The sequence below is a fragment of the Aphanomyces invadans genome (assembly GCF_000520115.1).
Source record: "Aphanomyces invadans strain NJM9701 unplaced genomic scaffold supercont1.3, whole genome shotgun sequence".
NCBI lineage: Eukaryota > Oomycota > Saprolegniomycetes > Saprolegniales > Verrucalvaceae > Aphanomyces > Aphanomyces invadans.
The window spans coordinates 2,345,627-2,373,456 of record NW_008580148.1 but is presented as its reverse complement, the minus strand read 5'-3'; the positions used below and the strand labels follow the sequence as shown (position 1 = coordinate 2,373,456).

At 55.9% G+C, this 27,830-nt stretch overlaps 15 protein-coding genes across 17 annotated transcripts; 6 read left to right on the top strand and 9 right to left on the bottom strand.

Moving 5' to 3' along the window:
- The first annotated feature begins 685 nt into the window (after positions 1-685).
- H310_02375 (ribosomal protein S6) lies at positions 686-1,631 on the top strand. Its single transcript, XM_008865861.1, has 2 exons — positions 686-1,412; positions 1,474-1,631. The coding sequence occupies exons 1-2, from the start codon at positions 743-745 to the stop codon at positions 1,584-1,586; spliced, it is 783 nt and encodes a 260-aa protein (XP_008864083.1). The 5' UTR covers positions 686-742; the 3' UTR covers positions 1,587-1,631.
- Positions 1,632-1,735: 104 nt separating this feature from the next.
- On the bottom strand, positions 1,736-2,659 carry H310_02374 (hypothetical protein). The gene has a single exon (XM_008865860.1). The coding sequence runs from the start codon at positions 2,611-2,613 to the stop codon at positions 1,960-1,962; it is 654 nt and encodes a 217-aa protein (XP_008864082.1). The 5' UTR covers positions 2,614-2,659; the 3' UTR covers positions 1,736-1,959.
- A 68-nt stretch (positions 2,660-2,727) lies between these two features.
- H310_02373 (hypothetical protein) lies at positions 2,728-3,904 on the top strand. Its single transcript, XM_008865859.1, has 3 exons — positions 2,728-3,123; positions 3,180-3,264; positions 3,320-3,904. Exons 1-3 carry the CDS (start codon positions 2,779-2,781, stop codon positions 3,664-3,666), a joined length of 777 nt encoding a protein of 258 aa, XP_008864081.1. The 5' UTR covers positions 2,728-2,778; the 3' UTR covers positions 3,667-3,904.
- A 37-nt stretch (positions 3,905-3,941) lies between these two features.
- Positions 3,942-5,381, top strand: H310_02372 (hypothetical protein). Its single transcript, XM_008865858.1, has 2 exons — positions 3,942-4,226; positions 4,275-5,381. Exons 1-2 carry the CDS (start codon positions 3,959-3,961, stop codon positions 4,835-4,837), a joined length of 831 nt encoding a protein of 276 aa, XP_008864080.1. The 5' UTR covers positions 3,942-3,958; the 3' UTR covers positions 4,838-5,381.
- H310_02371 lies at positions 3,942-6,655 on the bottom strand. Of its 2 annotated transcripts, XM_008865856.1 has the most exons (3): positions 5,771-6,655; positions 5,513-5,719; positions 3,942-5,463 (listed from the first exon to the last, which is right to left on the bottom strand). In XM_008865856.1, the coding sequence occupies exons 1-3, from the start codon at positions 6,620-6,622 to the stop codon at positions 4,960-4,962; spliced, it is 1,563 nt and encodes a 520-aa protein (XP_008864078.1). In that variant the 5' UTR covers positions 6,623-6,655; the 3' UTR covers positions 3,942-4,959. The 2 variants fall into 2 exon arrangements, with proteins under 2 accessions (XP_008864078.1, XP_008864079.1); XM_008865857.1 differs by having other exon boundaries at positions 3,942-5,719.
- Positions 6,656-6,805: 150 nt separating this feature from the next.
- On the top strand, positions 6,806-8,480 carry H310_02370 (hypothetical protein). The gene is made up of 2 exons (XM_008865855.1): positions 6,806-7,500; positions 7,551-8,480. The coding sequence occupies exons 1-2, from the start codon at positions 6,830-6,832 to the stop codon at positions 8,431-8,433; spliced, it is 1,554 nt and encodes a 517-aa protein (XP_008864077.1). The 5' UTR covers positions 6,806-6,829; the 3' UTR covers positions 8,434-8,480.
- A 277-nt stretch (positions 8,481-8,757) lies between these two features.
- H310_02369 (hypothetical protein) lies at positions 8,758-9,196 on the top strand. Its single transcript, XM_008865854.1, has 2 exons — positions 8,758-8,818; positions 8,876-9,196. The coding sequence occupies exons 1-2, from the start codon at positions 8,781-8,783 to the stop codon at positions 9,003-9,005; spliced, it is 168 nt and encodes a 55-aa protein (XP_008864076.1). The 5' UTR covers positions 8,758-8,780; the 3' UTR covers positions 9,006-9,196.
- On the bottom strand, positions 8,758-11,572 carry H310_02368. 2 transcript variants are annotated; one of them, XM_008865853.1, is made up of 12 exons: positions 11,502-11,572; positions 11,405-11,462; positions 11,033-11,351; positions 10,836-10,983; positions 10,667-10,782; positions 10,561-10,608; positions 10,421-10,492; positions 10,136-10,351; positions 9,861-10,085; positions 9,410-9,807; positions 9,198-9,357; positions 8,758-9,147 (listed from the first exon to the last, which is right to left on the bottom strand). In XM_008865853.1, the coding sequence occupies exons 1-12, from the start codon at positions 11,530-11,532 to the stop codon at positions 9,049-9,051; spliced, it is 1,890 nt and encodes a 629-aa protein (XP_008864075.1). In that variant the 5' UTR covers positions 11,533-11,572; the 3' UTR covers positions 8,758-9,048. The 2 variants fall into 2 exon arrangements, with proteins under 2 accessions (XP_008864075.1, XP_008864074.1); XM_008865852.1 differs by having other exon boundaries at positions 8,758-9,357.
- A 726-nt stretch (positions 11,573-12,298) lies between these two features.
- H310_02367 (hypothetical protein) lies at positions 12,299-14,026 on the bottom strand. The gene is made up of 5 exons (XM_008865851.1): positions 13,641-14,026; positions 13,199-13,596; positions 12,807-13,151; positions 12,685-12,759; positions 12,299-12,633 (listed from the first exon to the last, which is right to left on the bottom strand). The coding sequence occupies exons 1-5, from the start codon at positions 13,994-13,996 to the stop codon at positions 12,374-12,376; spliced, it is 1,434 nt and encodes a 477-aa protein (XP_008864073.1). The 5' UTR covers positions 13,997-14,026; the 3' UTR covers positions 12,299-12,373.
- Positions 14,027-14,326: 300 nt separating this feature from the next.
- Positions 14,327-16,864, bottom strand: H310_02366 (hypothetical protein; the record flags this gene model as incomplete). The annotated part of the gene is made up of 11 exons (XM_008865850.1): positions 14,327-14,554; positions 14,596-14,716; positions 14,764-14,888; positions 14,940-15,099; positions 15,174-15,244; positions 15,291-15,415; positions 15,519-15,793; positions 15,838-16,159; positions 16,208-16,396; positions 16,445-16,782; positions 16,830-16,864. The coding sequence occupies 11 exons, from the start codon at positions 16,862-16,864 to the stop codon at positions 14,327-14,329; spliced, it is 1,989 nt and encodes a 662-aa protein (XP_008864072.1).
- Positions 16,865-19,166: 2,302 nt separating this feature from the next.
- On the bottom strand, positions 19,167-19,955 carry H310_02365 (hypothetical protein; the record flags this gene model as incomplete). Its single annotated transcript, XM_008865849.1, has 1 exon — positions 19,167-19,955. One exon carries the CDS (start codon positions 19,953-19,955, stop codon positions 19,167-19,169), a length of 789 nt encoding a protein of 262 aa, XP_008864071.1.
- A 733-nt stretch (positions 19,956-20,688) lies between these two features.
- On the top strand, positions 20,689-22,011 carry H310_02364 (hypothetical protein; the record flags this gene model as incomplete). Its single annotated transcript, XM_008865848.1, has 1 exon — positions 20,689-22,011. One exon carries the CDS (start codon positions 20,689-20,691, stop codon positions 22,009-22,011), a length of 1,323 nt encoding a protein of 440 aa, XP_008864070.1.
- Positions 22,012-22,292: 281 nt separating this feature from the next.
- H310_02363 (hypothetical protein) lies at positions 22,293-24,678 on the bottom strand (the record flags this gene model as incomplete). The annotated part of the gene is made up of 10 exons (XM_008865847.1): positions 22,293-22,459; positions 22,512-22,653; positions 22,719-22,851; positions 22,899-23,005; positions 23,050-23,179; positions 23,229-23,288; positions 23,338-23,393; positions 23,439-23,518; positions 23,570-23,749; positions 23,799-24,678. 10 exons carry the CDS (start codon positions 24,676-24,678, stop codon positions 22,293-22,295), a joined length of 1,935 nt encoding a protein of 644 aa, XP_008864069.1.
- Positions 24,679-24,972: 294 nt separating this feature from the next.
- H310_02362 (hypothetical protein) lies at positions 24,973-26,555 on the bottom strand. The gene has a single exon (XM_008865846.1). It carries the CDS (start codon positions 26,544-26,546, stop codon positions 25,086-25,088), a length of 1,461 nt encoding a protein of 486 aa, XP_008864068.1. The 5' UTR covers positions 26,547-26,555; the 3' UTR covers positions 24,973-25,085.
- A 59-nt stretch (positions 26,556-26,614) lies between these two features.
- Positions 26,615-27,830, bottom strand: H310_02361 (hypothetical protein). Its single transcript, XM_008865845.1, has 3 exons — positions 27,383-27,830; positions 27,085-27,334; positions 26,615-27,033 (listed from the first exon to the last, which is right to left on the bottom strand). Exons 1-3 carry the CDS (start codon positions 27,793-27,795, stop codon positions 26,770-26,772), a joined length of 927 nt encoding a protein of 308 aa, XP_008864067.1. The 5' UTR covers positions 27,796-27,830; the 3' UTR covers positions 26,615-26,769.

Sequence of the window (27,830 nt, the reverse complement as noted above, 5' to 3'; positions counted from 1 at the left end):
AGAGGAATTGAACCAAAACACGCGTGTCGATTGCGTTGACGGCTCGTTCACATGGCAGGTGCAAGCAAAGCTGTATTGTCGGCACTCCGTCTCCACCGAATCGGTCATCCGATCTTGTAGCTGTCGACGTGCGGTGCGCGTCAAGTGGCATGGCACTGTGGAAGAAGATGCATGCGATCCCCTCCGAAGGTATGAGTGAGGTGCTGCTGCAGAGGACAGTTCCATGGGCTGTCTTCCTCCACACTAGCACGTTGTGTCCCTCTTGCCACATTCGACCTCATGGGAATTCGTCGCAATGTACACAGACCAATCACCTCGTGGGGGTATGCCAACTGCCATCCCCCTCGTCACTGACAGTCGCATAATACGTATGCTGATAGCTGCTCTGAACTGCGTTGTCCGTCGTTGCAGATGATGTCGCGGCCGTGACTAAGAGGCATCAACTCATGGCTGCAGGTCGCATCCGCCGTTGAAAGGCCAGGGTAGACCAACCAGAGTTCTGGAACGGCACCACCGCGGCCCATTCTGTCGACTTGGCGCAGGGTCCATTGTGAGAGACGATCTTGAACAGTCGTGTGTTTTGATTCGTTAAAAATTACATGCACTGCACCAATCAAAAGTGCTTTACCCCATTGAATTTTACCCAATCTGGTGCAGTCGGCGCTGGTCGATTGGCTGGTTTGTCGGTGGTTTAGAGCTGTCGGGTGGTTGATCTGCATTCGCCGCCTCTCGCCGACCCATCATGGTGCTGTACAAGCAGGTTATTCTGACAAACTTGAAGAGCTCGCCGGCCGACACGGCCAAGGCGTTCAAGGAACTGGCGTCGTTCATTCTGTCCAAAGGCGGTGTCGTGCGCGATGTGTCCCACCGAGGCCACCGTACGTTGGGGTACGCTATCGACGACCGACGATGGGGCGGCACTTTCGAGCGCCACCGCGAGGCCAAGTTGCTGGTCAAGACATTCGAAACGAGTCCCGCCACGTTGAAGGAGCTGGAAGCCAAAATGAAGTTGAGCTACTCGATTCTGCGCTTCACGACGTTCAAGGTGAAGAAGGATCCGCTCCGCGACGTGATCAAGGCATCCGCGACTGCGCCGGAGACTGAACCGGTGACTCCGTTCAACTGGAAGGAATTTAAGGCAGCGTCCACGGACGACAACACCAAGGTGTTTGAACAAGAATACGTGTTCGAAGCGAATGGAACCAGCAGCGACAAGCACGTCCCGTCGAAATTCGACTTGATGTCGCAAGAGGACAAGGACGATTTGGCGGACTGGCTGATGTCCAAGACACAGCCGGAAGGGGCGCTCAAGCAGGAAGCCGCCAAGAAGGACGAGTTCAACCTGTACGGGTCGGTCGACGACAAGGACGAAGAGGAAGCAGACGACGAGGAAGACGAGGACGACGATGATGGTACGTTGGATGAAAGAACGATCGAGGACTCTGATGTTGCTCATGCGTATTGCCTCCATAGATATCGCGGAGTGGGAAGACGAAGAATTCGAGCCTACTCAAGACGTCCCGGAGTGGAAGCGCGACTCGTCTTACGAACCAGAGCGACCCAGCAAGAAGGGCAAGGACAAATAGACCCAACGCAACTATTAGAATACAACGTGCACCTGTACCTCCCGCTATCTCGTCTTGACTCGCTCGCGTCGTCGTCGTCGGGGTCCCGCTGTGCGTGCAAGCAGATTCCACCGAGACGCTGTCGTTGTCACAGGCATAGGACGGTACATGCCGCAACCGCACTGGATGGTGTAGGTGCACTGGATGGGTCCGTTCTCGTCCAGGATGTTACCCTGTGGTCGATCTAGCAACACAGTCCTTCTCTCTTGTATGTCGTGATGGTGGGGCTGTGAGCGGCAGGCGCACGGTGGAGCGAGTCGCGCGTGCGATGTCCAGCATAAAGAAAAAGGTTGTGTAGTTGAGGTTACGTGGAATGCGACCTTCACGCGGGTCCTTACAACGCTGTGCCTCGCTCCAGGTTTTGACGAATCTCGACCGTGTACTTGTCGAACGCGCGCGAGATCTTCTTATTGAACACGCGATTCCGGTTGTTGATGTAGTCGATGTCTTCGCCGTCGTAATGCTGTCGTCGTCGGCTAAACTTTTTCTTCACTTCGGCACGGTGGGCGAGTTCCGCCACCATGCGATCCACGCCTTCTTCCGTCGTGGCATCATTCTTGCCGTATTCGAGTTCGTCATACTCCTTGGATGTCGCGCGATTGGTGTTCTTCTCGGTCGGAAGGGCATGCAAGCGCTTCTTGTACGCATTGTAGAGCGAATCTTGGTTAAACACTTCCCACCCAAACGCAGCTTTTTGTTTCTCCTTCTTCTGTGCCTTCTTTGCCTTCAACTCGGCGTCCACGACCGTATCCAGAAGATATGCTTTTTCTTTGGGGAGACTAGACGCTTCACGCTTGGGCGCGGCTCCGTCGTCTGCCGACCACTTCTTGGCCTTCCCTGGAGGAAGCGTCGCTTTCATGTGCTCTTGTTCCGCGAGTTCCTTGTTTTTCTTGCGGCCTGCGTTCATCTTCATGCGGATCTCAAACAGCTTCTTCTCCGCCTCAGTCCTGGTCGCATCGGCTGCTTCATCGCGCTCGTTGTCCGACATGGGTCTGAGCTCCTGAGCTTCTTCCTCGGTGGTGTGGGTGTTTGCGATTGAATTTTCACCTAGAACGACCGGATAGATATCCGGGAAACTCCGCTTCCATTATTTAAAATGCTCCAAATATCCATCTTTTCATCAAGTCGTTGTGTGTGCACGACTCGGACCACGATGGGAGCGCTCCAAGTGCTTGGCGGGCTGTGGCGCCTCGTGGTAGTGTTCGTCGCATGCATTGGCATGTCGTACGTGCTCTTCTCTCGGTTGTTGGAACGGCATCCGTCCTTGGCTGACACGCTCTCGTGGAACTTAAGCTTCGAAGACATCCAAAGAGGGGACGTCAGCGCCGCCCTTCGAAGCGCCATGGCCGAGGACTTTGAGTTGACCGTGTTATGTTTTGCCAGCGTCTTCTTCATCAAGCAGACTTTTGCGATTCCTGGCTCTGCATTGCTCAATGTGATTGCTGGTGTCCTGCTTCCCATTCACTTTGCATTTCCACTTGTGTGCTTCCTCACAATGGTACACGATGCCCCTCCGTCCCAGCCACAGTCAACTTACATGATGTTGTGGTGCAGTGCGGAGCGTCGTCTTGCTACATTCTGTCGTCGACCCTGGGGTCCCACGAAAGCCTCGTGTCCATGACCGACTACTTCTTGCCAGGTACTGCAACAGTTCATCGCACTGTTATGGACACACACCCATCTCTCTATTGCAGGAAAACTCGACATCCTTCAGGCGCAGATCGATGCCGCACGGAATGAACAGCGACTGATGTTCGTCCTCTTGTTCCTGCGTATTTTTCCCTTCTCGCCCAACTGGCTGCTCAACATGGCAAGTCCGTACCTGAACATTCCGCTCTTCCTCTTTGCTCCGTCCGTGTTCTTCGGCCTCATGCCGTACAACTATGTCACGGTCAAGGCTGGGTCGATGCTGTCGAACTTGCAAGGCATCCGAGACATATTCGACCTTCAAACCGTGCTCGGGTTCCTCACCCTCGCCGCATTGATGCTCGTGCCCGCGGTCGTCAAGCGGGCAAACTGCGCTGCCAAAAAGTCTCAGTAGCGTCGTGCAAACTTATTCATCGTTGTCGAACAAACTCCAATCCCACCGTGGTTTGCACCCTTGCGATACCCTTGATCGTACCGGAACAGGTCACCGGGACAATAGCTCCATTTGAGTAATGTCCAGACCCAGCAACTTGCGGCGTTTGTGTCGAGTGTGCATGAAGGAAGACTGACGACCTTTTCTTCGTGCCATGCATGCACCATCATCACTTGACCGCCATCTCCCTGCAGTCCCGAATCAGAATGTATGTCAGATCGACATTCTTCTTTGTCCAAACTTCGTGCCCACCATGGCGACAGTCGAAGACGACGCCGCCGACGCCTTGATGGCCGAGTTTGACCGGCCCATGACGCCTCCTCGCGCTTTCAATGCGTCTATACCGATACGATACCCGTCTCTCCACGATCTACCAACGGGAAAACCTCCATCATCGTATCCTTCCTTCCAACAGTCTACTGCACCGGACGCAACCACCTCAACGTGCCCATTCCTGTCTCCGTCCTTGTCAGGGCCAGCTTCCGTTCCGAAATACCCTTCGCTTAATGCTTGCTCAATCCGTGAGTAGCGCATGTGCCCTGCAAAGTTGCTGTATCATTGCCACGTAGACTACCCGGCGCCGACATATGCAACGACAGCCCCAGTGATCACAGACACTCCTGCGATTCCAGCGCCGTCGCGAAACGACATGACGTTTGCCGCGTCCAGCTATTCCGGCGTTTCGACATCCGCGCCAGTGCTTTACCCAACATCTCCTGGTTTAGAGGTCACCGCAAGTTCTGACGAACGGATTCCAGATCTGTCGTCACTACCGGCATCTCCATCTTCTGCACACAGTCACGCCGACATTCCATCAAGCCCTTCCTCTCCACACGCTTCCTGGACTCCTGCAGCGACAGTCGCCAAGGCTATCAAAGACGTCGAAGTCCTCGAAGCCGACGCCGAAGTAGACGTCCAGCACGAACTCGACACGATGCAATCTGTGATGCATCACATCGATCTCGCCCTGCGAGGCGAGACACCCCATCAAATTGCCCAGAAGGAACTCCGCGAGGCCGCCCGAAAAGAGCGCGAGAGACAGCGCTTGGAACGTCAGCTGGCGCAACATGAACAGCACGTTCAGCGGGTTGCCGCCCGCCTCACCAGACAATCCTCCTCCACAGCAGAATAGCCCATGAGCCAGACCTACCTGCATGATCGCTCAAGCGTGAACGCCCCTTCTCTCTGATTATAATCGATTACCACTTGAACAAAGTCCAAGGCGACGTCGACGCGAGCCACAACAGATTTGCCTTACGCAGCAAAGGTCGCTACGACGCCACGGTGGTCCGAGGCGTACACGGGGCTGTCTCCATCTTGGCTGAGCATGCCGTTGTCCTTGGGAAAATTTGCCGTGTCGGACGTCGGCGCTTGTCCAAAGACATCGCATCGCACAGCGCGACCTTTGCCGCGGGACAAGACAAAGTCGATGCGCTTGACGGGGTCGTCGCTGGGAAACGTGAACGCGTGTTGGATGTCGAACGGGCGCTTGGAATTGGGGGTCGGCTCGTCTTTGTGGACGTGTAACCACGCGTCGACGAGGTTGGTGCGGTGGCCGTGGAGGGTCGCCTTCCCCTGAAGGAACTGAATTCCATTCGACTGCGGCTCTGCGTTGAGATCGCCCAACAGCACCTGCGTCACCCCTACGCCTTGTTGAATGTACTCCCACACTTGGACCATCGTTTGCTCTCGGGACCGCTCGCTCAAAGACAAATGCGTCGCGTACACGTCGACGAGGCCCCACTGTGGCACGTCGATCTACACATCGCCGTCAGCATCTTGGAATGCCGGTCGCAAGGTCGCGCACCACAGCATGCAGACACAGTCGCTGGTGCGCATCGTTCGGGTCGTCCACCACACGAGATAGAAGGATGTAGTCGGATGCGACGATCGGGTGTTTCGATAAAATAGCCGGCCCTTCCTCGACATGCTCGAGGGGGTTTTGGTCGTTCGTGTACGCCATCGCCGGACGGTACACGTACTGGTACGCTGTGCCAAGGCGCTCCATGATATGCTATGAGTCTCGTCGATGAGGCCGGGACGAGTTGGGACAACGTGGAACTACCTCGATCTGCGCGTGATGGCCAACGGGCCCAAATGTGCTGTCGACTCGGACCTCTTGCAGGCCCACGATGTCTGCATTCACTTCGCGCAAAATCGAAACCAAGTGATCCATCCGCTTGGTGTACATGTGCCACCGATTGGACCGACCGTAGACGGCTTCCGGCGGATTCACATTCCAAACGTTGTACGATGCAATCTTTGGCGTGTCAGGTGCTCCCGGTGCAAAGGAGGACGTGGCAGGCGCCTGCAGCGGGGCATACGTGTGTTCGAGGACCGCATAAGAGTGCTCTAGGGTATTTAGATGCACGACAGCGCGGTGGCGAGTGACCGGGGCCGCTTTCGTTACGAAGGTCAGGTGAAAGTTGACGCCATGGTTCACGCGAAGATGGAACGACGACGTCGCGTCCGAGTTGATATAGTTGTACGCAACGACTTCCCACGGGTGGATCCCATCCTTTGTCACGTCCAGTTGGAGGATCGTGGCGGATTCGAGGGTCACATCTGTTCGCGTCATGAAAAAGTAAGAGAGGGCGGCGGCTAGCGCGGATTCTGCTGCAGCGTCCGAGCTTTGCTCGATGTGATACAAAATATTGCCGTATGCAAGATCGTTCGGTCGTGAGCACGTTGGGTTGGTATCGAGTGTGCAAGATGTCAGAGAGGACTGTGCGAACACGTCAATCGGGGACGACGCTGGGACGACTTTGGAGCGAATGTGTTCCGACACGGTTCGGGATGTTGCTTGGATTCTCTGGCTAAGCATGGCAGGGATGTGTCTCCACGAGTCAGGGGTGCTTTTTGCCGCTGCATCGACCATGACGGCCGTCCATACCGCGACAACGAGAAGCAGCCGCATGTTCGTGATCTTTGACCAGAAATGCCGTGTCAGGATGGCACGACATTGACCAATGGGCATGGGTGTTGCACGAAAGATAGCCAATCCAAATACGTGATGTTTGTCATTTTATCCAATCCGATGTCTTGATGATGCTCTATCCGGATAAAGAGCATGGCATCTCGGCCAATGGTTAAAACGACTGGAACCGTGGCAACTTCAGTTGTCATGATTTCCGCGCTCGCATGGGTTCCGCGCGGCGCGTCCAAGCGCGTGCCGGAGAAGTTTGTCCTGTCGAAGGAAGAAGTGGAGATGATGTCGCAGCTGGCGCAAGAGGTCGAAGAAGATAACGAGGAGGTTGAAGAAGATGAGCCAGAAGAGGACGGGGCTGACGACGATGCCGACATGGAAGGCAATGACGACGATGACGACGAAGCTTTGAAGGAGTTCAACATGGATCAGTATGACGAAGAAGATGACGATGCCGCTGTAAAGGACTACCTGCAAGGCAACGGCGCCGAGATTCCTGTCGACGACGACGAAGAGGACATTCCCGACGATCTGGACGACGCGGACAAGGCCGACATGGAAATCCGACCGACGGACTCTGTTGTCCTCGTGTGCAATACTGAGGAAGACTTTAGCAACTTGGAAGTGCACGTGTACGAAGAAGACTCGGGCAATCTGTACGTCCACCACGAGATCAACCTTCCCGCGTTCCCGTTGGCCCTCGCCTGGATGGACATCGCGCCTGTTCCGCCTGTCAATGGCGCCCCCGTCAATGGCAGCTTCGTCGCAGTCGGTACTTTCAAAGCCGGCATTGAAATCTGGAATTTGGATGTGCTTGACGTACTGGAGCCGACGGCAACGTTGGGTGGCGAAGTGAATGCAACATTTCGGTAAACCATGTCCGCAGTCGACCTTTATATGATCGAAAATGTTACGATAGCGACGTTGCCATCTCGAAAGCCATGCGGAAGAAGCACAAGGCCGCGCTCAAGCCTGGTTCCCACCAGGACTCTGTCCTCGGCCTCGATTGGAACGCAGGCCACCGCAACATGCTCGCCAGTGCGTCGGCCGATGCAACCGTCAAAATCTGGGACGTCACGACCCAGCAGTGCATGCACACCATGACCCATCACACGGACAAGGTACAGAGCGTCAAGTGGAACCCTGTCGAGTCTACGATTCTCGCCAGTGCGTCGTTCGACCGCAGCCTTGTCGTGCTGGATGGCCGCGCGCCGCACGCGTACTCCAAGTTTGCGCTCTCAGCCGACGTCGAATCGATGGTGTGGCACCCCCATAGCCCAAGCACTCTTGTCGCATCCACAGAAGACGGGATCGTTGTCGCGTATGACGTCCGAAAAGGCAACTCAGCGCCGTTGTACCGATTCCAAGCGCACGACACGGCGGTGTCGGCGATTTCGTTTTCACAGGCGATTCCTGGTTTATTTGCCACGGCTGGGACCGATAAGCATGTCAAGATCTGGGACTTGGCTGGCCCGACGCCCCAGTGCGTGGCATCGAAAGACATGCAAGTTGGCGAACTCCTCACGCTGCAGTTTTACCGCGACTCGCCGTTCCTATTGGGCACCGGCGGCACAGGCGGTGTCCTCGCCCTCTGGGATACGTCCGAGAACGACGGCGTCGAGCGCAAGTTTGCCACGCGCGCCGCCAACATTGGCAACCACCCCGTGCCGGACGGCCTGCAACTCCACACGTCGTTCAAGTCGGCCAACGACATTGCCGACGAATTGCTACGGGAAGAGGAAGAACAAAACGCGGTAAAAATCCCCGCCACCAAGAAAAAGAGCAAGAAAAACAAGAAATAAAACTAGACCATCTATATTAACACTGCCATTCCTGAACCACGTACGTCATGTGCTCCACTGGGCCTACCGAGACCTCTTTGTGCCTCCCGCAGACGCCGCGGGAGTCCTCTCGCATGGTGCATCTTGACGTCGTGTTGGACAAAAAGTTGCCTGCGGTGACAACGTTTTGAAATGTTGTCGGTTGATTGGTTAAAATAGGTCTCTTGCTTTGGTGACTGTCTTTCGCTATAACGATTGGACATAATTTGTGTTACCTACCTTTGATTGGTGTAAGTTTCACTTAAGAAACGTGATTGGTCAAAATTCCGCGAAACTGTTCTTCATCGAAGTGCCAGGTGTGGTTCGACATGTTCATCCCGTTCCGCAACATCTCGAACAAGCAGAGGTATGGCCAGAAGAGGCGAGACGAGCTCGGCCTTCATGTTCGGTGTGTTGGTGATAGTGTAGCAGCGACGGGGCTTTGCGTCGTCCTCGCGTACTTGTCACACTACCTTGATGGTTTGATCGAGCAAGACGCGGCCGTGGCGTCCAAGAAGAAAGGAACTGTGGCGTGGAGCTCGTTTGAAAAGTAAAGATGTCCCATTATCCGATATGTAGACTCAATCTGGGCACGGGCTACGTGTGCACTTGGTTGAGTTGTTGCAAGAACTCGTTCGGGGTCAGGAGTTCCGTGCACCCATACAAGATTTGCCGCGGGTGCGTCGACGGCTGGGCCTACCATTCGAACCGTTATCGTGATCAATCCACCGTTGTCTCTTGCGCACCTTTGCATATGCTTGCAGGTTTTGGTACTCGTTGTAATTGCCACCACCGATGACGAACACGATCACATCGCGGAACGGCGTACGTTGCCGAGGGACCTGTCCGCTACCCGGTTTGATTTTGGGGTCCAAGTACAGATAGCTCTCGTCTTCTGTGTTTGCTCTACCGTCGTATTTCTCTCAAAGGACCGTCCCGTGGCGAGGTATATACGTACCGAAGCTCCGAAATGGCGTCGGCGACGCGCGTGAGCTGCAGCTTTTTGTTTTCCGGCAAAAAATTCTTGAACTGTTCAGCGGCTTGCGTGAGCCATCCTTGCGCCTGGCCAGCAAAGGTGCCGGCCCAGTTGTTTGCAAGGCCTTTTAGCTTGGATGCCGCCGTCGCGTTCGAAGCAGGCGCGTCGGTGGCCAGGAAAGACGATCCGACACTCGCGTGCTTTTGGAGGGATGTATGCTGCTTGATAAATTTCCACGCGTTGTCAAATACCGCGAGCGCGGCGGTCGAGTCGGTCATGGGTTGGCGTAAGATGGCTTCGAAGTCTGCGATCTCGCCGGACGACGCGCCCGTCGTGAGGTAGTAGATCATGAGGAGGCGCACTTTGTCTTCGGCGCTGCCCTGTGCAACCAGATATGGTCCAACGTTGCTCGGGCAAGGACGAGCAACAGCACCTTTTCGCTGAGCAACGCAACGACTTCGGCAGGTGGGACATTGAACCCTTCAATCAAACGTTGTTCGAGCATCGAGTATTCCGGGACCTGGCGAGACGTGACGGCATCCATCGTGGCTTGGAACACGTTCGTGTGCACTTCCAGCGTCTTCTTCATCTCGAGCAGCGCCGGAAGCGTGTCGACCGCAGCGGCGAGTTCCTTGGTGCTGTTGCCGCCGCTTCCCGCCTACGCCATCATGCCCATCATGCCCATCCGTTGGTGTAGAATCCACGTACCTTGGCCGAGATGTCCTTTTCCTTCTTCAGGACAACCTTGAGCTCTTCTTCGTGACTCGCAATCGCGTCCGGAAACAGCATCCCCGCCGTCGACTCGAAAAATTTGTCCGACTTGACGTCCAAGTCCTGCGACTTGTCGACCAGCGTACCTTTGTCGTTGGGCACTTTGAACGCCACGCGGTTCAGTTTGATGCCAAGCATGTCGTCGACCAACGCCTGCCCAAAACGACACGTGTCAAGTCCACCGAAGGTGCAGCCTAGAGACTGGAGCATGGCCATCTCTACCTGGTATGTCGACGGGTGGTGCAGCATCGACGTCAGGTCTTCATTTCGATCCAAAATGATTAAAACGGGGCGCTGGATGACCAGAGCCACGACGTCAGCTTCGAATGGTCGAGTTGGCGTGCTTCAACTGCAAACGGTACCTGGAACGACGAAGCGCCCGAGTCGTTAAATATGCCAGTGCGCTTTGTCTATTCATGACAGTGCAGTGCGTGAGCGACTACGCAATCGAAGAGAGGTTGGACGCACCAAGTGATCGCGAAGGGTTTGCGTGAGGCGTTCGGCGACGAGGCGCGATGGACCTTCCGTCGGAGGACACCGAATGACTGGGACGGTCCCGAGAGTCGCCAGGATGGAAAACAACCCTATGATGACAAGCATGACGTGCATGGGCACATGCTACCTGGCTGTGCTGTACCCTGAGCGATGGACGACATGGTGGCGTCGATGGTCGCATCAGACGATTTGGCATCGTTCCATGCGACGTAGCTGCTTGGCTGGTTCAACGAAAAGAGCTGGGGCTCAAGTGACACAAAGTTGGCGTGCTGATCGAACACCTTGGATATCTATATCAAAAAGAATATGTGTCTGCCGAGGGCCAGAGTGGGTGTGCACCATGGCTGTGCACCCGGCGTCCACGCAGCCTTTTGCAAATGCTTCAAGCTTGTCGCGGGGAATCGGCGACACGAAATTCAAGTGCATCGAGCTGTACAGTTCCTTGGTGCAGTCTTGGATAATTCGTTGGAGGTTGGCTGTTGTTGGCTGGACAAAGTAGATTGCCGGCACGTCCGGGATTTCTTCGCGATCACTGTCAAGCAACATGTGCAGCGTCACTCCCTTCTTGCGGAGCTCGTGGAGTTTAAGAATCGGCGAGATGATGTCACGGCAGAAGTTATCGTACACCAAGACCTTCCATTGCTCGCCCCACCGGTCCCTAAGCCCATATGACCGATCCATCAGGACGACGACTCAACCCATCGAACGTACGCATTTGCGGCTTCCGTCGCGCCATCGACGTTGAACTCGAGCATGTGGAGCAACATTTCTGCACGCATATTAGCTCACACATCAGGCTCATGCTGACCTTTCTGCTTGTCTTGCAGCGAGACCGCCATGACTGCTTAATGACGTGTACTCTTGGAACTGCGCTTGCGGTGAAATGGGAATTCCGGATAAAATTACATTTTATACGGATCACTTTGTCCACCCCCCGAAACCGCAGGGATGGCGCCATCCTCGCTGCTGCGTACGTGTAGCCAGATGCTTCATGGGGTGGAAGGGGCGATCTTGGGTAGGGGTATATGAAGGTGTTGGGATGCTGCCGCAGCGCGCTTGAACAACGCCGCTTGTTCCGCTTTGAGTGCTTCGTCGTCTGCCGCGTTGGTCAACATGGCGCGGGACCTTCGCTTCCTCGACGCTCCGACTTTCTTTGATACGCGATCGCATTGCGCGAGAGAATGAGTTGCATGCGCAAGGGTTGAATGCATACCTGAGTTTCTTCAAGGCGTGGCATCTTTGTGTGCAGGTCCGGATATGCCTCGAGCGCCTGAAGCACATTCGCCGGCGTCATGCGCACCAGATCGTGTTTGGCTTGGCCCCGAGCAATGCTGTTCGTGCTTGTCAACAGCGTACGGATGAACTCTACACATGTGAAGTGGCATGAGACCAACGGCCGCGCAGACCCTGAGGCGTAGGAGAGGGTGTACCATCAGTACATGCGCAAACAACATCGACGGCGCCATTTGTGATCTCCTCTCCATCGGGGATGTGTTTTCTCAGCATGTCCTCGATAACTCCTGTAAGAACATGCAGCCCACGCGTCAAGCGGCGGCGGCGATTCATCACGCACTCTCACCATGCGGGATTCCTTTCATTTTTGAATGCTGTAACGTGATTTCATTGGCTACATTCCAAATACGCAAGCATGATTGGTCCATTCCCCTTGATCTCACAATTCTACTTGGTCAATGCAAGAAACGTTGCAATGTCATGCAGGGCGCGGCGGACGGCGTGCGCCGGCGCGGTGTCCTTCCGGTACACGAAGAAGACATCGCCCCCATCGCCTTGGATACGATCGAACCCACATGCATCAAAGACTGCATCCAGTTGCACTCCCAACGGCGCGACATTCTTGACGAAGAACGCGTTGGACGCTTTGATTTTGTGGAACGCAACATTGTGTGGCTTGTCGGCAAGGTTGGTCAAGTATCGTGCCACTACCCCAACATGCTGGAAATAGGAACATCACATGGAGAAGTGTGCCGCACCTCCTTGGGCCGCGAGTTTGGTCGCATCTTTGCCTGCCGACGCTATTGCCGCCTTCAACGCCACGTACACGGGACCTACATTTACGTCCGTGATGCGTTCCAATTTTGGTAACAGCACGAACCTCGCGGCGCTGGGCACGAGAAAACCACAGGCTGGTTGATGTGGTCTCCCAACTCGAACGAGAACGCGCGCGCCATATGACCAGGTGGAATCGGCACAACAAATGGCCCACCTCCATTGCCGCCCGCCGTCAACGACCGGCCAAAGTTGGTGGTCACGCTGAGTTGATCCATCCATGCTCCGCGACGACCTCGCACCTCGGAGATAAACTCCCCTTCGAGCAACTGCAACGTTTGCATGGTGGCAGTCGCAGCACCTCCCGTGGTCCACGCACGCCCGGGCGTTGTTTGCGCATGTTTCGTTTGGTATGTCAACTGTACACCGTCGAAGTAGTCGCCGCTCCACACTAAGGAAGGGTCAGCTTCACGTGGTTCGCATGCGGCAATATCGTACGATGAATTGCCGACACGCGGTAGCCAGAGTCCTCGAGTGCCTCCGATTCCCGACAAATCACTGAAGGGTCGACAGGATCCGCGCCGTGAGCTACAAGCTGGGGGGACGGCACGGCTGCTCGAACCAAGGGCTGCAACTCTTCGGCAGTCAAGTCTCGGGCGATGAGCGCAACGTGGCTCAACAACGGTACTTGATGTGGCATCGCTGGCGACGTCAGGGCAAATTCGACGCCGACGATGTCGGACACGCCCGATGGCGATTGAAAGATCTCTTGGCCGTTGACAAAGCACGTCACCGGCCCGGATGCAGGTGCCACCAACGCCACGTGGTACGTCGTGTCGATGGCCAAGGAATCGCGCGAAGTGACGACGGCGTTTCCGTGCCGCGTCCATTCCAAGCTACCATCCAAATTGACATGGCAACAATCGAGTCAAACGCGTACCAAAGGTGGGATGTGAACGACAAGTGGTGCATGTGGCCGGTCGAGGATCGAAGCGTCAAAAACGGCGTCGACGGAAGCGGCGACCCGTTTGACACGGCGAGCCATCGAACCAACCACTGCAGCGTCCACGCACCGTCTACCTTGGCATCGACGTTGCAGGACAAGGATCGCAATGGCAAGAGCTGAAGACCAGTGTTGGACGGCCTAAACTTGACAGCAACTGGCTTTTGAACCGGGCAATTGCCATTGACGCCATGGCGGCCTTGGCCAGATGCATCCACAACGATCGGCGAAATGTGGTCCTGGAGTGGCCAGTAAAACATCAATGCGGTCGACAAGAGCGCGGACTGAAACATTCCTGTTGCGATGGAAGGCTCTGTTAACGCTGGAATGGCGTCCAGCGACGTGTGTTCGCACCGTATTCCGGACACGCTAGCGACTGCAGGCCTTCCTCCGACGCCTGTTGCAAGGCGGCAATCGCTTGAATGGATGCGGCCGAGTGGGTCGTCAAGTCAAATCCTAGTTGGACGGTCATGAACAGGATCAACTCCATTCGGATTACCTGGCTTGCGCGTGTGCACATGCAAACAGAATGGGTTGACACAGGTCGTCCCATGGGTGCACCCGCCTTGAAGCATGCTTTGCAAGAGACTACCAGACATGAGCGATGGGCCATCCGTTGGACATTACCTGCGCAAGAGTTGGTTCACATCCATGGCAGAGGTTGACGACGGCGCAATACCAGCCATGGTAGTGGTGGCCACGGCCGCGTCAGCAGCACTCGCATAGCCCGATTCATTGCGGGCATCTCGCCACTCCTTGGACCCCGACACACGTCCGACTGTTTCGTGGGCCTTGACTTGCTTCGTGGCGGCCAGCTCGCGTTCCTCCGCTGCAGCACGTGCTGCCAAGATCTAAATTGCTTGAATCGTGCTCTCAAGACGCCATGAGGTACCTGTTTTTTCGCTGGTGTGTGGGTTTTGGTCGCGTTCAGTTCCTTCAAGATGCGGGCGAGTTGTGGCTCTCTTGCCTTTGTCCGTCGGTCCAGCAACGCTTCAAAATCCCGCGTGTATCGCCTGGGCAACGTCGTTCATTCAATGTGTACAGCATGGGATTGCCGCACCGCGCAACGTCCACGATTTCATCCACCGACGTGGCAAAGATGTAGTTGAGCTTCTTGCCCCACCCGACTTCGTACGTGAGCGGGCAGTCGAGCTGGTCCTCGCACGGGTCGCAATGGAGCCATCTCTACGCCAAGCTTTCGACAGGGCGCGCCCTTCACTCGGTCCCATGCCGTACCCCATGGTGCGAGCTGTACACTTCTGTCCACACGTGGTCCGTAAAGTCATGAACGTAGCGCGCTTCATATCCCAATGCCCGACAGCACAGAGTAAAGCAGTTGGCCCACTCGCCGCACCGTCCCGTTCGCGTTTGCAGCAGCTTGGTCGGGTCGTTGTATCTAGACACGTCTTTCGTGAGCGTCACGAGAGTTTGAAAAGGTCCAAGAAACGACGACATCAGCGCTGCACACACCGAGGAAATCGCGTCAACGCGCGGCAAGACGTGCACTGGTAGACTTCGACACGGCCAGCCCCCCCTGCAATCTACCACACCAAGCGTGATCCTTCCGTCGCCATGGTGGATCACAACCTCTTCGGGGGTCACCGGGCCATCTTGGCGAACGTTTTGCGTGCCGGCGCCGCACACTTGGCACGCCGGAGAATTCATCCACGAGAAGAACTCGTGCTTAAACCATCGAATCAGCTGCCGCAGCACTTCGTCCTGACACGCACAGCGTCATGTCAATGGATTCCAAGGACATGCATGCGTTGTGGCTTGCCTCAAAGGTCGGCTGGGGCGTCGGATTGGCCCGCGCACGGTCGTGGAGCAAAGCCAACGGAATCGTAGCCAACGCGCTTGCCTGGTAATCCTGTCGCTCGTACTTGAGCATGTTTTGCAACTGTCCTGCGAGCATTTGCTTGAGCTGGGCTTCTTGTTGCTCAAAATGTCGCGCAGCTTCGGTATTCCACTTGTCGCGCACCAAACCATCCATCACTTGCGCAGCATGGACCTGGTGGGCCGACAATTGCGGCCACGACCTCGACGACGACGTGCCAGCAATTCGCGGCTCAAACAAGCACTCGCCATGTGACCTAGCAACGCTCAGTTTGTCGTTTTTGCACTGGAGTAGCTGTACCCGCAGATAAATCCAGCAACAGGATTCACCTTGTAGCGCAGGAAGAGCGGCGTCGCCCCGACGTTGCCTTCATTCACATCCACTTGCGACCGGACAAAGCCATTCCCGCCAACTCGTGAAGAAGATACGTCCAGCTCCTGCAATGCCAGCCCGGACAGCTGCCGCCAGTCTTCCCCCGCAAGCCGTTGAAAGCACAAGTAAATGCCGGTATTGCTCTTAGTCCCGTGGTTCAAGTTGACTGGAAGCACAGTGTAGCCTTCAACGAGTGGAGGTGCTTCGCCGTGGATGAGCTTTACATGCGAGATCGGCAGACGGCTTCCGCCTGTCCAAGATATAAGTTGAGAAGAGCTAGAAACGGATGGAGCGAGACCTCGCTTGTAGCATAGAAAAACAAACGGTCCCGACGCTGTGTGGTTCAAGTCTGCGTTGAGCTTGGTAAATCCCATCGGGGGCGGAACGTCCGCAGCGCCGACGACGACGTCGAGGTCGCAGATAAACGATTGCCGAAGGCGATCTCTCGTTTCGGCCGAGTTCGAAACTGCAGGGACAAGGGATCCCGCTACAAGTGACGTTGAGTTTGACGAGATGCGATGGAGATGGAATGTACAAGCGAGCGCGCAAGTCGTTGCGCATGATTGGCATATTGGCGATCCGTTGAAGTCGAACGCCGCCTGGACGAGGGGGATGGAAGGAGCGACAAGTCGAGTGCACGAGTCTCTCCAATCCGAATCCGTGGCGGGACTGAACGACGAAGAGGGAGCTGCGGAGTCGACAAGAAGCAACCATGGGATGGGTTTCGAAATCGATGCGATCGTGTCATCCATCGCGACCTTGCGGCCCGTCGACGTCACGAGAACCTGCGACTCCACGTACACACCAAGCAGCGAATACAATTGAAACGACAAGACCGCCGCAGTGTCATTGACGTCGACTTCCACGTCATACCTACAGGTGCATGAGATCTTCTCCATTGCCAGGAAGAAGCAACGGACTCGGTGTCGGCGAACACGACCGCAATGTGCGTCATCACGTCGGTGCTTGATTGCAAGTGTATCCAGGAAAAATTAAATATTTCAGCCACGAATTTACCAAAATATTAGAAAAGTCAAGCCAATATCTAAGTAATACTAGTAGTAAGTTCTATAGAGCTTACGGTTGGTGATTTAATCGACGAGATCGAAGCAATGTTCGTAACATTGGTGGACGGACCACTAAATTTTTCAGAAACATGAGACGATCGATTGACCCTTTCCACGCGACTTTCAATGCGCACATTGGAAGTTGCGTAGGAGTTGTGTACTACCGTGCGGCACTCCACTAAAATATCTTCGGTTCTCTTCGTTGTCAATTTAGATACTGGACTGTCTACACTCAAGAATAAAGTGCTCCTTAGTAGTACTATCCAAAACTGTATAAATCAATATCATTGGTATAAATTGCCACGGGGAACCTCTTAGGTATGTTTGAATTCCGTGAAAAGCCGCGCCGCATCGTGCCGCATATGTCGACTCTCGATGGATCCATCGTGCCGTAGTCCATACCAATCTACGCAGACAGATGCATCGCATCACTCACCACCGCGACGCAAGCGAAGCTTCCGTGTGCTCAATGAGTCGTCAACACTCCTACAGACGCGTGGGTATCTCATACCTCTTCCCGCGACAATGAACCGGATTCCAGACCTCGTGGAGCAACGTTCGACCACCCCCACGTCACAGCACCGTTCAAACTCATTTACAAGGATGTTTCGTCGCAAAACAAAGCCGCAAATGTCCCGCCTACCATCCATGGAGCCTAAGGTACCCCACCAATCAAGTAACAACAATCCCCTCAACACAAGCAATGTCAGCGACGTTGTGCTCGACTTTCTCCAGGCACCGATTACCCCCATCACAACTGCTGTCTCCTCACAACACTCTCCAGAAGTGTGCACCATACCTGTCGAACTCTTCTACACAAACGAATTCTGCACGACGTTGAACAGCACTGTCATGTTGTCTGGTTGGCGGGTGCACGACGCAGACCTGTCGTTCTTGAGCTCGTTACAACTGGCATGCTCCAATCCAAGCCAACATTTACTGCACATACACGTCAACGAATGCTCAGAGCTGACGGATGCGGGGCTGAAATTCCTCGGCAAACTGCCGTCCCTTCGAACTCTGCATTGCCGGTCCTGTCCGCAGCTCCATGGCCACGGCCTCTTTGCCTTCGCGTCCTCTCCATCCCTCGCTGACCTGGATTTGTCCAACAATCCGTGGGTGCACGACTCTGTGTTTGCCTTTGTTGTTCAGTCCATTCCTCGCTTGCAGTCGCTGCACTTGGCCAACTGTACCCAGGTGACCAGCCAAGGCATGTTCTCGCTCGCGGACCGACCGCACCATAGCTTCCTGCCGCTACTTCAGCTAGACGTGTCCGGCTGTGTCAAAATTACCGACTCGGGTCTACTCGTGATCCTGACACACTGCCCCAAACTCGAGACGTTGTCCATCTCCCACATTCCAGGACTCGAAGGGCTCACGTTGTACGCCGTCTTGGCCCAGCAACGGCTGACTCCATCCTTACTGACCCATGTTGACCTGAGCCACACAAAGTCGCTGCACTTTTCCGCGCTGCCGACCATCGCCAGAGGGTGCGGCCGGCGCCTCACCCATCTCAACGTCACCAATACCCACGGCATTTCCGACGACGGCCTCGTCGCGCTGGGCCGACACTGCCCCAACCTCGAGGTCCTCACTCTCCACGGATGCTGCGATGTGTCGGACAGTGGCATCGTGCACCTCGTCCAATACGTTCCTGTCGTCCACCCTCACGATGCCGACTTTGAGCTCCACCCAACGACTACCCGTTGCACCCAGCTCCGGTCGGTGGACCTCACAGGCTGTGTCCTCGTCACCTCGATCGGCATCGTCGCCATAGCATCGCATTGCCCCCACTTGACGACCTTAACACTCCACGGCGTTCACCACGTCGACAGCACCGCGCACGAGGAGCTTGCAGTTCGGTGCCGTCGCCTCGCAGTCGTCGGCGTCATGGGAATGCTCGTGCGACTCGGTCAAGCGGGGTCTGGTGAAAATAGCAACATATTTGCCGCCCCCAAACTGCCTCCCGCCAGTTTGCGGGCTCTCATTGTGGACTCTACCGCAAGTTCCCTCAATCTTTCCAAAAGCGCATGCGAGCCGGACCACGTGGCGACTGCACTTCGAGCCGCGGCGTCGACGGCACGCCAATTTAAGGAACTACATCTCGGTTCCCTCGTCACGGACGACGTCTGCAGCGCCCTTGTCAGTACCTTCACCGCCGCACCAGCCTGTCAAATCCGCACACTGGACCTATCTCGCAGTCGGCAATTCACCACGGCGTCCCTGCAAAGCGTTCTTCGAGTCACGCCGCAACTGAAGAACCTCAACGTCGAGCACTGCGACCAACTCACCAACGATTTTGTCGTCGACTTGGCGCGGTGGTGCCGGAATTTGGAGCATCTGAATGTTGCTGGCAATATTTCCTTGTCTGACGACGGCGTGCGATGTCTGGAGCCCGAGGCCACTTGCCCACGATTGACGACTCTGACAGTAAAAGGGTGTCCCAATGTCACCAAGGCATGTCTTGTCGCTGTGGCAGCGACCCACCCTCGATGTCAAGTGGGGTCGAGTGGCCTCGAGTCGAAACCATTCGACATGGGTGGTTTCCTTGCCCGCCGCCGCGCTGTCCAACAAGCTGCATGTAAAGTGATCGCCTGGATGCGGATGTGCTTGCAGCGTTATCGAGAGCATGAACTGCGACGGCGATTGCTGTGGACGCGGCTCAACTTTCGCGCGCAGTGCGCTCGTCGCATCCAAAGACGTGTGAGAGCAATCCAAGCCGCGGCGCTCGAAGCAGCCCGAGTACGTCAAGCAGCGCTCGATTTCGCTATCCGACAAGTCGCCGCCGTCTGCGTCCTTGTCCGTTACCTCCGAGTGTACATGTTGCGTGTGTACATCCGGCGTCAAGTGGAAGCAAAGCGCGCAGCTGACGCATTCGATGCCGCTGTGCGCAAACGATTCATCGAAAACCGTGCCACGACTGCCATCCAACGTGCCTATCGGTACTACCGCGGTCGACAAGTGACGCTGCAGTGGCATGCTCGGTTAGGAGCATACACAGTCCTGCGCAATCGCCGCGCACTGCAGCTCCAACGACTGTATCGAGGACATCACGGCCGCATCACGGCACGGGCGTTGCTCCAAGCCGAACAAACAACCCTCTTCGACTACGTTCTCCGTGAGAACGAGACCATGTTGGCGAGCCTGTCGCTGCATCGCGTGGCCCGAGGATTTGTCGGGCGCCGGCGTGCGTCTGCCCGACGCGCGTACTTGTCGGACGTCGCTCGCATTCGCAACTTGAGCGCCAGCGTCATTCAAAAGGCGTTCCGAGCGTATTTTGCGAAAATCGCGCTGAAGCGTCACTTGTTTTCGAACGCGACCACAATCCAAGCCGCTTTTCGCGGTTGCCGGGGACGGCAAAAAGCCACAACGTACATCCTCGACCAGCGCTATGCGTCGCCAGTTGTGCTCTGCTTGCTCGCCCCACGCAGCATCTTCCATCTGAACCTGGCCCAGCCATGGCAAACGAAGCGAAATGCTGGCATCGCGGTCGGCACGAGCATGCAGCGATGTTGGCACGGATATCTCGGTCGCGTCAAGGCAAACGCACGACGCAGCGACCATCTCCATCAGTTGTACATGAACGACATGAGTGCGCGGGTGTTGCAGCACTTCTTCGCACACATCCGGTACAACTTTTATCTCAACGTTGGTGCCATTTGATGCGCATGTCGATAGGTCACGCCGGCGTCTTGCGCGGTTCCGAGCGTACATGGCCCACCGGCACGTTAGTGCGACCAAGATCCAAGCCACGTTTCGCATGTGGAAAGGCAAAGTGAAAGCGTACGCGGCATTTCTTGGCCGCCAGCGACGGTCGAAGCACTACGCGATCCGATATCTTTACTACCAGGGGGTGGTCAACCCAGCGTCGGGGGCCTGGAGTCACTGGCGCCTTGTTCAAGAAGGCGCAATGCATGTGTTGGTGCAATTCTACAGGGCTTCCCTGCGGTCACGTGGATGGATGTCGCCGTCGTGGATTCGGCACCGCTACCAACGCGCGGCGCACATCCAAGCGTGGATCCGAGGGTACTTGACGCGAAGAGCCGTGCGTGAGTATGCGATGCAGATGGACATGGCCGCGCGGTGCGTCCAGCGAGGATGGCATCGCAAGATGGAGTGGAAGAAATGGCGAAGCGTTGTGGAAGGCATGCGCGAGAAGAAGCGGCGGCAGGATGAAGAAGACCGGGCGAGCGGCATCGCCAAGACACGAATGAAGCAGTTTGCGAATGACATGTTGAACAGACAATCCAAGTACGCGATCGTCTTGCAGCGCACGTATCGCACGTGGAAACAGCGCCACGTGTTCAAAAAAGTTCGCGACGCCCGTGTGACCCAGTGGAAAGCAGAGGGCGGCGCGAAGTTGGACGCCCACATGACTACGTCGTGCAGCCATCCTGTTTTCCGGGCCCAAGTGTGGACAGATACCATGGCCAAAGCGGCCAAAGTGTCCCAGGAGCTAGTCATCGACCAGGACAAAGAAATAGCGTACGACGAGATCGTGGCCAAGACGACGGAGCTCATGCAGCTCAACTTGGACGAAGAGATCGATCTTTTGGAAGCCGAATTGAACCAGCTAACTGACGAATGCCACAAGGAGTATGCAACGTACGAGGAGCTGGCGGCAGAAGAGGCCGAGATTGACGAGTTGGTCGGGTACTTTCACCGAATTCGCGTCTCGCCCAAGCTCAAAAGCGAGCGAGAAAGTGCGCTGCAGTCTCTTGCCCCGTTTGTCGCGCAAGGAAAGCGCCTCATCATCGACACGAGCCGCCTCGCCAACGAAAACAACCGACTCAGTCACGAACTCATTCGTCTCGGTCAGATGCAACGCGCGTTTTACAAATTTGCGTCCGACCGCTTGAGTTTCGACCCACTCTTGTACGAACTCGACATCCACCGCATGCTCGATGCGCTCGAGCCGCAATGGCAGCCCAACTCAATGCACCTCAAGGATGCTGTCCTGGCTCACGTCGACGCCCGCATGAAATACGCCGATGGCGACGTGCCGCTCGGATTTCCACAGATTACTGGCTCGTAAGCCACGACGACGTTGGTCGCGCCTTCCTGTCCCAATCCATGCAAGTGCCGATTGTTTGCCTCCGTAGAATGTCCCGACGGCATGGAGGGGACCGTTGATGCAGCAGCGCGTTGGTTCAACAGCGATTCCGAAAACTCTATCTTTCGCTTGAACCGACTGAACCGCTTCCATTGTTTACCGAACGACAGTCCCATGCCGCAATTATTCTCAACCCGATCGCTCGAAAAAGAAGCGCTCCAGTGGCGTTGACGCGCTTCTTCATCGCCGTTCATGTCGCACGATCATACGTTCTTGCTGTTTCCACGGTGGATGGTGTTGACGTGCTGCTTGGCACGACCCAACTCGACGGCATTTGCTCGTTCGCCAAACGCGAGGGAGCACTTGGTCTCATGGGCACAGGATGCCGCCGGGTTCACGCACACGAACAGCAGTGTCTTGGCATGGCCGCCTACGCGAAGACAGGAGTCCAGCAACGAACCGCCTTGCATGAATTCTCGTACCGATGGCATCCTGGAGCAACAGCGTGAGCTTACTATCGCGATACGACACGTAGTCTTGCTTGTTTTTCAACTGCAGAAGCACGTGGCGCAGCGCTAGGAGCGACTTATTGATGTGCTGCGCCTCGCTACGCCGTTCACCCTCCTAGGAATCGTCCAAAACGACCCGCACGAAGTCAATGCATGCATCCAGTTCATGGCGCACCGCACCGAGTTGGACGACCCAAGGCGCTCCGACCCGGCCAAGTCGACCAAGTTGATCTTTGATTCGACGACGACGACGTCGCCATGGCGCGCATGGGTCGACGACGGCTTGGTGCGCCGCACCTTGAGCGATGTGATGCTACATCAGAACGCCGTGAGAGCCAATGCACGACGTCCGGCACGCACCAATGCGACCGAGAGCTCGCGTCGTTCAAGTCGTTGGCCGCGACAGCGCGATGGCGCAATGCCTTTTCCATCACGAGCATGCACTCCTCCACTTTCGACACTGCGACCTGTTGCCCGCTTGTCATCCCAACTGGATTCGATCAGGACGTACCCATGTGCGGTTGGGCACAGTCACGCCAAGCTTCTTGTCGACTCGAATGTCGAGCGGCACCGGCGACGGCTGCACGAGATCGAGCACCTTTTCGTTGTACACTTGCAGCACCGACAGGTGCATTTCTACCCTACTCACGTCGTGACACTGTGGCGCAGGAACAGATCGAGGCGCCGCACTCGGACTGGTTGTCTTGGCCTTGGTCAAACACTTGGCGAAACACGCGCGGGCAGAGCCCCCTACAACCCCAACAACCCCGTCAACTCGATCAGCGCGACGTGCCGGTACTTGTTGACGTCGCTGTTGAGATTTCCGAGCATCGTGTGCGTTTTCCCTGATCCAGTCTAACAACGGCGATGACGTGGGCAAAGGCAAACCGCGCCACGCACCTGTCCATACGCGAGGACACACACGTTGTACCCGTCCAGGGCAGACGTAATGAGCGGCTCAACTTCCAAGAACACATCGTCTACGATCAGAATTGCCTCAACATGGTGCGCATCGAAGGCGAATCACAGACGCTGCGTGTGATGCTGGTCAAACACTCGATCGACGTCAAAAGTTGCCACGGACGGCGCGCTCTCTTGGGCCACAACGACGCGCGTTTCCGATTCGACGCGGATGGCAGACGCGAGCGCTCCATTTGTCGCCTTCATGGTCGTGCCGAGAGGTCGCAGCCGACAAAACACGCGAATGTTGCCTGTTCAGAGGTCGGGAATCCCATGATAAATAAAAAATGGACAACACACCTCGAAGCTCCTGGACTGTGTTGTGAAGGTGCCTGCGCTCCGCCATCAGTTCTGCACACTTGGCTTGTAGCGCCGCCATGTCCGAGTCGTAGTGGGACAGACGCCTCGTCCGTGACTGAGAGGCCTCTACTTGTTGCTGCAGGGACATGGACATCTGGGCCATCGCATGCTGCATTTCGGCGACATGGGAGGCAAAAACGGCTTTGAGGGCGTCGTTATCCTGGCGCAGTTGGTGGGCGACGGTGGTGAAGGACATGGTAGGTGTGTGCGAAGTGCCTTCAAGGAACATGTCGACGTCGTTGTTGTCATCGTCGTAGTTGCCCAAAGACGACGTCGGCGGCGCTCGGTCTCCGTTGTGCAATGACTTCATGTAGCTTAGCTGAGCTTGGAGCTGCTGCTTTTCCAGCTGCACCAGCGCGTGCTCCTCGAGGGCCCACGTTAAGTGCTCCTGGGTTCGTTTGTGGTGTTGGTTTGACTTGATTAGTGCCTGTGTCAACGAGTGCACGCGCGTCTGCAAGAAAGATTGTTGGTCCACCTTTAATGCCGGCGCCGGTGCGGTGGTTGAAGGCATGGCCTTGGCGTGAAGTGGTGACACTCGCGGCACAGTGGGAATGCGTTTGTTCCGTTGCTGTCGAAAGTACTCGGGCGTCTCGGGATACCCGTTGTCCATCGCTGGTACTTCTGCCGTCGCATCGATACTTGGCGGAAACAACGGGTGGGCAGTCGGTGTCGCTGACAAGCCAAGGAGGGTTTCTCGCCTGTCCAGCATTGGTTTCTTCTTGGGCTGTCGGCGTTGCGGACTCACAAAGCTGGACGAAGACAGAGACACCGACAAAGATCTGTCTCGTTTCTTGTCCTCCGTGGAAGGGATACGGTGCATTGCTGTTTGGTGGACGGCGGCAGGACGGCGCCGCCAACGTCCAAGTTGCCGACAGCAGTCGTAGAATTGACAAGATTACATGTTATCCGGATTGTATTTATTTGCATTGGCTCATATAAAAATGAAGACAGGTGTGTCCCATAGAATAAATTGGTTTGAATTTTGAACGCATGTTCCGGATAACCTCTTTCGACATTTTCGGTGCAGTTGATTCAAGGCGTGCGCGGCGGCCACGACAAGCGGCAGGGGTTCTCGTGCGTATGGAGTTCCCGGCTTGGAGCCAGCTATCACAGAGAGGGAAGCGGGACTGTCTCCTTTGGTGCCCCTAGGAGACAGTTGTGTCTCTGTTAACGCTCTATACAATGCGTGGTGACATCCTCCTGGGTAGCGGACGCCAGCATGTCCATCTACTTGGTCTTCTTGTCCTCGTTCGACCCCTTGTCGTCCTTCTTGGAGTACCGATCGTCGTAGTACTCCTTTTCAGCCTCCATCTTCTTGACAAACTTCTTCTCGAACCGGTCGCGGTTCTCCGTGATTCGCGCGACAATGTCGTTCACGTCGAGCGTGCGCGGACTAGGCACTTCGATGTAGATACCGGCCTCGCGCGCCGCCTTGTAGTGCACTTCCATCTCGGCCGGGTTGTCATGGCCCTCGCGGCGGCTGCCGTGGACGACCACCGACAGTCGCAACGACGCAATCATCTCCTTTGTGATTTCCCACGGCGCGTCTATGAGGACGTCGTCGACGTAGCGGCAGCCCAGTACACTCAGCACGCGCTCATGCAGGTTCATGATGGGGTAGTTCAGGCCGCGGTGTTTGTTGACCACGCCATCGTTGTGGACGCCAACGATCAAGTAATCGCCCTGACCCTTGGCAAGCTTCAAAATGTCAATGTGGCCCGGATGGAACATGTCCCATGCGCCATCAATATACACGACGCGCGCGTGCGGGCCAGGTTCTTTGTTGCCGACGGAAAAGAGGCGCAGCATGCGGTTCGTGGTGAGGAAGCGCGATGGCCGCGACTGCAGCTGCGCCGAGTTGGCGCTGCGAACTTGCGAGCTGAGCTGGGTGACTGTGTCATGGCGATGGTGCTCCTTGTTCAAAATGAGCATCCGTCCAAGGATGTCCGACGTTGACACGCCTTCTGTTCGTGGAATCGTCCGGTACTTGCCCATCTTTTGCGCGCTCTCGTACACGTCCTTGCCATCAACAATGCATGGGTCGTCGCCGTGAACGATGTAGTCGAGGCGATGCTTCTCGATCATGCGCAGCAAGTACTCGTCGTTCATGATGTATGGACAGTGCGGCTCGACGGCGTCAACGAACTTGCACCCAGCGACGGACGCAATGCGCTCTTCGTCGCACATGACGGGTGGCGCCCCCTTGCACTGCGTGATGCTCTTGTCGTCGTTGACGCCGACGACGAGGTACGTGCCCACGGATTTCGCTTGGCGAAATGCGTTCATGTGTCCGTAGTGCATCATGTCGAACGCGCCGTCCATCCAGATGCGCACCTCCTTCTTCGTCTTGCGGCCATTTTCTTCGTCCTCGGTCAACTCGATGTCGGCAAGCTTTTCCTCGAGCTCTAGCACCTTTTGGGCCGCTTCCTCGAGTTTTTTCTGGAGGTCGTGCCGCCGCGTGCGATGGCGGTTGCCGAAGAACACGTAGTAGAAGATCAGCGTCCCGATCACAGTCACGACCGAGATCGCGAGTCGTTCTGCGTCCGGGTAGGGCGGCGGCACGCCAATGCTGCGCAAGAAGTTGTGAAATTTACTCACTACTTCCGTCACCTGCGGGGTCTGCAGCAGCTCCTGCATGTACAGCACGACCTGCGTCGCGATGGCGTCGTCCGCGGAGGCCCTTGCCATTTCTGTCAATCGGAAGAAAAACTGTGAATTATTGCACCAGTCCTTCGAAATTAAATATAACCTCTAATTGAAGCAATATTATCCCTACAAAATTGTAGGTATTTTTATTCAATTTGACACAAGATCAAATTTCACTTTTTAAAAAGGATCATCGAAACCCGAGAGTGATGATCCATCACTGCTCAAATCTGTGGCCGGCGACTGCGCGGCACATTCGCCGCTGCTATTGGAGCAAGATCTTCTCAAACTGCGATGACTTCGTCGGCAAGAGGTGCTGGAAGGTATCGATGTTCGTGTAGTTCGACATGTGGGTTGGGTGGCCAGCTGCAAACAGGGTGTCGAAGGCGACCTCCTTTGCTGTGAACTCTCGCAACATGAAGTCGGTGCCAAAGACATGGTGGATGCGGGTCTCGTTGAGGCGAACGACGACATTGTCCAAGCGCATCCAGTATCGCGCCAGGACATAGAACCCCGATGGCATAACGCGCTAGGTGGACCAGCGCTGGATGAGTCGTACAATGCAAACAGACAAACGTACAATGCGAACGGAAAAGACCGACACGCCATGGTCATGGAGCTCGTCCTCGTACAAGCTAACATCTTCCATCCATAGAATGTCCTCGCGGACTTTCAGCTTTTCGAAATCGATACGATCTGTTGTCGTGATCGCACGCACAGCGCCGTGGGCAGTGTCTGCAATGCCCTGAGCGTTCACACGCGCCAACGTGCCCTTGTAGTCACTCGTGTAGGTCCAGTCGTACGAGATCTCGAGCTCCTTTACGTCGTCGCTATGTGTACCTTCGTGAGGTCAAAGAGGAGGCAGTCCACACACCTACGTCGTCACTGCGCCTTGGGCACGTGCCATAGAGACCTTGAGCTGCTGTGCGTCGCTCCCCGACTTAAAGTGACAGCAGGATAGCGCTTCAACTGCCAAAAACGAAAGGGCCAACCCAGACGCTTGATGCAGAAGAAGGAGCTGGTTCCCCCCAAACACCATCTCTGGCGGCGTCATGCCGATCGAGTTGCCCAGTTCGTCCAACGCTTGCAGAGGCGTGATGTGACTCTTGTGTGCCACAAACGTCCATCCATTGTGCGTGAAAGGCTCTCCGTGGGCTACCATCGCTTTGGTTACCTCGTTCCTCTCTTCTCCATGCTGTCGGATCTCCGCCACGAGCGCAGTGATCCCAGTCGCTTTGTCGTAGAACTGTGCCATGGCAACGTCGTTGAGGTGGTCTCGCTTTGACTTCATGGGCGGGTTACGAGTTTACCCGCCCGATGCACAGC